This window comes from Pundamilia nyererei, unplaced genomic scaffold, assembly GCF_000239375.1.
Source record: "Pundamilia nyererei isolate P.nyererei 1_Seehausen unplaced genomic scaffold, PunNye1.0 scaffold00212, whole genome shotgun sequence".
Lineage (NCBI taxonomy): Eukaryota > Metazoa > Chordata > Actinopteri > Cichliformes > Cichlidae > Pundamilia > Pundamilia nyererei.
The window spans coordinates 709,804-714,006 of NW_005187613.1; the positions used below are offsets into that span (position 1 = coordinate 709,804).

Below are 4,203 nucleotides of genomic sequence, written 5' to 3' on the forward strand. Positions count from 1 at the left end.
CATCCATCCATCCATGCATCCATCCATCATCCATCCATCCATGCATCCATCCATGCATCCATCCATCCATCCATCAATTCTCTTCCTCTTATCCAATTCCAGGTTATTTAGGAAACTTAAATAAAAAAACATATTTTTAAGATAGTTACTGTTGTCGTGTTAGACTTCTTCAGATAGAAAGAAGATGAGAATTTGAAGTTGAAAGAGAAAGCTGATAACTTTTGTACATTTGGCCTTTTGCGATAATTACACCTTTACTGGACAGTTACAGCTAGTACAACTAGCTCCCACACTCCCTGTTTGTCATGACTACACAACAAAGTCTCAGTTCTTGGCAGGAAGAGAACAGTAAACATTTGCATTTGATATCAAGGAACATATGATGCTTTGTAATCTCACAGGTAAAAAGAAGACTTTTTTACACTATATATGACTGAATCTATTAAACTAAACTAAATTATGAGTAAAAGACAAACAAAATCAGAATGTGCTATCAAAATGAACACTGTAGTAACTCCTCTCTTTGAGATGGTGATCTTTGCGAAAACAAGCAGTAAGAGAAGAAGAAGAGAACTCAGAACCTGCAGATTTGTAGAGGAGGAGTGTCCTCCAATATAAAATAGAAATATAGAGGAAAGGCTTTTGGCTTCAGGCTAATTTAATACAATTTGTGACTACAAAAGCATGCACACTTGGGCTGGGCAAAAACTGAAAAGTACTGTTGAAGGAGGTAGATCAGGCTCCAGTGATATCGGCTTCTGAACTGATTGATTGGTCATTATCAATTGATTATCATTTGATCTGTACCTGCAACTAGAGAAGGAAAATGCAAAAACTGAGTAGGAGCGGTTGCAGTGTGACGTGGAACTTGAAAGAGTGAGGGTCGGGCGATATGTAAACATTTTCCAATTGGCAATAGTCAGTCCAATCTATATAATATATTCACGCATGCGCAGACTTTTTGATGGGCGGGGCAACGTAATCATGCACGGACTGATTTGCGCGTGTTTAAACGCGGGCATCATGATTTTTTTTTAACGCTTTCAACCCATCAGGAGCGCAGAAGGAACAAAATTTGGACAAACTGGAGGGGGAGACAGTAAAGGCTGGAAGTGGCAGAGAAGCAGACAGGCAGAGATTTAGAAACTGGAAGAGGGGAGAGAAACAGACTAATGCTGAGTTTGCTTGGAACATTTTCCACCACTTTACATGTTGACGTGGTGCTGAGGAGGCAGATTTGTATAACATGGTTATCTTGGAACAGTTTAATAGGAAGAAGGTGCAGACAGCTTCTGCAGCTTCTGTTATGGCAGATGAATATGTTTTGTCCAACTCCAGGCCTCGAGGGCCGGTGTCCTGCAGGGTTTAGATGTGTCCTCGATCCAACACAGCTGATTTAAATGGCTAAATGATCAACATGTCTTGAAGTTCTCTAGAAGCCTGGTAATGAACTAATCATTTGATTCTGGTGTGTTGACCCAGGGTGAGATTTAAAACCTGCAGGACGCCGGCCATTGAGGCCTGGAGTTGGACACCCCTGATAAAGCCTAATATAGGCTCTAAATAAGCTTCACTTAGCCTCTGTGGGAGGCTAGGTGATGCTATGTTGCATGTGTATGTGTGAGACTTACTGCGTTCAGAAATAGCATTGCGGGTCTCTTGGCTGCTGGTTTTGTTCTTCAGGTTCTGGGCTGCTGTGATCTGTGTCTCCAGGAGGGGGCGGCGTTGATCAAGATCCTGTAGAGAAGCCTGAAAATAATCATTTTAGTTTCTCAACTGTTTTAACTTACTTATAGAATTTTCCAAGCAATTAAGGAGGAAAACAAATCAAGAATAAAGGTCTGTAGCATGTCTAGCTTGTCAGTTTAACCACTGACTGTTTTAAACTATCTGTGAGTCCTCAGTATTTACACACTGAGCCATACTCTCACACGGCCCCGTGAATGTCGGCAGCTCGGTCAGGTTTTGCAGTGCTTTAAATAGAGTCAACAGTGAGGTCAGAGGTCCGGACCTTGAGTTGCCTGATCATGTCGTTGATGTCGTCGAGGTCAGCCACCACTACCCGCTTGTTCTGTACCATGTTATCCATCATGGTCAGCCAGTCAGTGAGCTCAGCCCAGGACTTGTTGAACTGAGCCAATGCTGCGTATTCAGGCTGGGAACTTCCTGTCAGACCTTCATCTGAGACACAGATACAGTTAAATGAACTTTTAGTGGAGGAAGTGCTCATATTCTTATTTCAAAATAAAACCACAGTAAAAGTCCTTCACTGAATTTGCTGAAATGAATCGCTCATTATGAACAGAGAGAACTCGATGGCCCACCACCAAACGCATCATTCATGCTTTAAATTCATAACCACACAGACCCGGTCCCCATTTTTCAAACAACCATTTCAAAAACCAACGGCAAGTTTATTCCATGTGGTCACGAGTTGGGTCATGACCTGGTTTCCAACCACCGTTTTTAATATTGTGACTGTAGCATTAGAGACAAGTCCCCAAATCAGCTGATATTCTATAACCATGTGCAGGAGCTGATCTTTCCATTTGTTTTTCCATTATTTAAATGATTCTAATTATTCAGATGGTATCACTCATAGCCCGAAGTGTAATCTGGGCAATGACTGATCAACAGAAAAAAGAAAGATAAAAACTAGAATCTCAATCCCAAAAACAAATGAATAATTAAAAGAAACGGAACCAGGCTGAATCTAGTAAAATGAACTCTTACTGAACCTAATATCAGGACTTTCAGTTGTACTGGGAACATGAATTTGTGTCCTAAACTCAGTCCGAACTTAATCTTGTGTGCACATGCATGCGTGAAAGATTAAATGTGGTCTTACTGTCTTTTCTGGTTATAAGCTGAGCAGCCGTCCTCTCCTTGTGCTGCTGCAGCAGCTCCAAGATTACTGTCCAAGATTCCCTCAGCCTAATATATTTCATCTGAAAAAACATACAAACACACATGTGAGCAGTTTCCTTATTGTTGATAACGACAACTTCACAGGTAAGTGTCCAAGCATCAAATGCTGGAAGAAGTATGTATATTTTTTGAGTCGACGTTGTTTATATATATTTGTGTCTTGTTACATTTCTTCAAAAAGTAACTATTTATTCATAATATTTAAGGTAAAGGTAGAAGTGAGACAAGTCAGTGTTTAATGATTTCATGTGACTGAATTTGCACGTGAGTCACCTGTATTTCATTTCCTCACCTTGCCAGGTTGCTCGAGAGGAGAGTCCTTGTATAACTGATCAGCTTTCTCCAACACACACTCCACCTCTGGCTGCTTGACTTGCACTTCGTTAATGAGCTGGAGAATCAGAGAGCTTAAACTGCAATAAGCCTTGTGGACAGATGAGTGTATTGCATGTAATATAATAAATAATATATTGGATGTAATATATGCAATGTATTATTTATTTCAGGCAGTTTGGGCTTGAATGTTTTACTAGTAAATGCCATGGTGCACTGATACCATGCATACATCTATATGCACACTGTTTTGCACCATACCCTGGCAGATGGTCCCTCAGGGCTGTGCTCCAGCTTGGCTCTGGTGCTGGATGCCCAGACTGACAGGTCATCCAGATGACTCTCACACTTCTCCATCTCCTTCAGCAGACCCTCGATCTCCAACTGACGTTCAGGAAGAGCCTTCGACACCTAAATGAAGATTGGCCATGAAGCCTACTACTCCCACCGTGTTGACCCATTTTTCAAGATATTTATTACTACGGGGGAGGTGAGGTGGTGATAATCTGGTCTGTAGTAAACACAGTATAAGAATGGTTTTCCATCGTCTTTCTGGTAAAGATTAAAGCTCACCTCCTTTGGTAAATCAAACTCTGTCTGGAGCAAATAAACTAAATCTAAGAGAATCTTTCACAGCTTTTGTACACAGTAGATGAAAGTGAAAATATTGCCACTTTGATAGAAAAGAGGTTATAACACCAACAAACTTTCAAGCCCTCAAAACTAAACGTCGTAATCTTAATGATGTGGTGCACTGCTTAGCTAGACGTAGGGAATACCCTTCTCTCAGAGCCTTTGTGTATTATTCAGTTGATGCCTTTCCTGGGCAGCGGCGTGCTGTCCGCTGTGTGTGTAGTGAAAGAAGCTGACCTGAGACCAGCGAGTGTTTATGATCCTGATGTCTTTCTGTTTATCAGCAGGAAATGTTATCTGCTTCAGTCT

The 4,203-nt window shown here is 41.2% G+C and overlaps 1 protein-coding gene across 1 annotated transcript in view; it reads right to left on the bottom strand.

Annotated features, from left to right (window-relative positions):
* LOC102204060 (dystrophin-like) overlaps positions 1-4,203 on the bottom strand; it is a 289,784-nt gene that overhangs the window by 89,777 nt on the left and 195,804 nt on the right. The window contains exons 42-47 of the mRNA XM_013914638.1: positions 4,132-4,201; positions 3,523-3,672; positions 3,221-3,319; positions 2,849-2,948; positions 2,012-2,181; positions 1,632-1,749 (exon numbers count right to left, since the gene is read on the bottom strand). Of these exons, the coding sequence (XP_013770092.1) occupies positions 1,632-1,749; positions 2,012-2,181; positions 2,849-2,948; positions 3,221-3,319; positions 3,523-3,672; positions 4,132-4,201 (707 nt within the window). The remainder of the gene's footprint in view (positions 1-1,631; positions 1,750-2,011; positions 2,182-2,848; positions 2,949-3,220; positions 3,320-3,522; positions 3,673-4,131; positions 4,202-4,203) is intronic.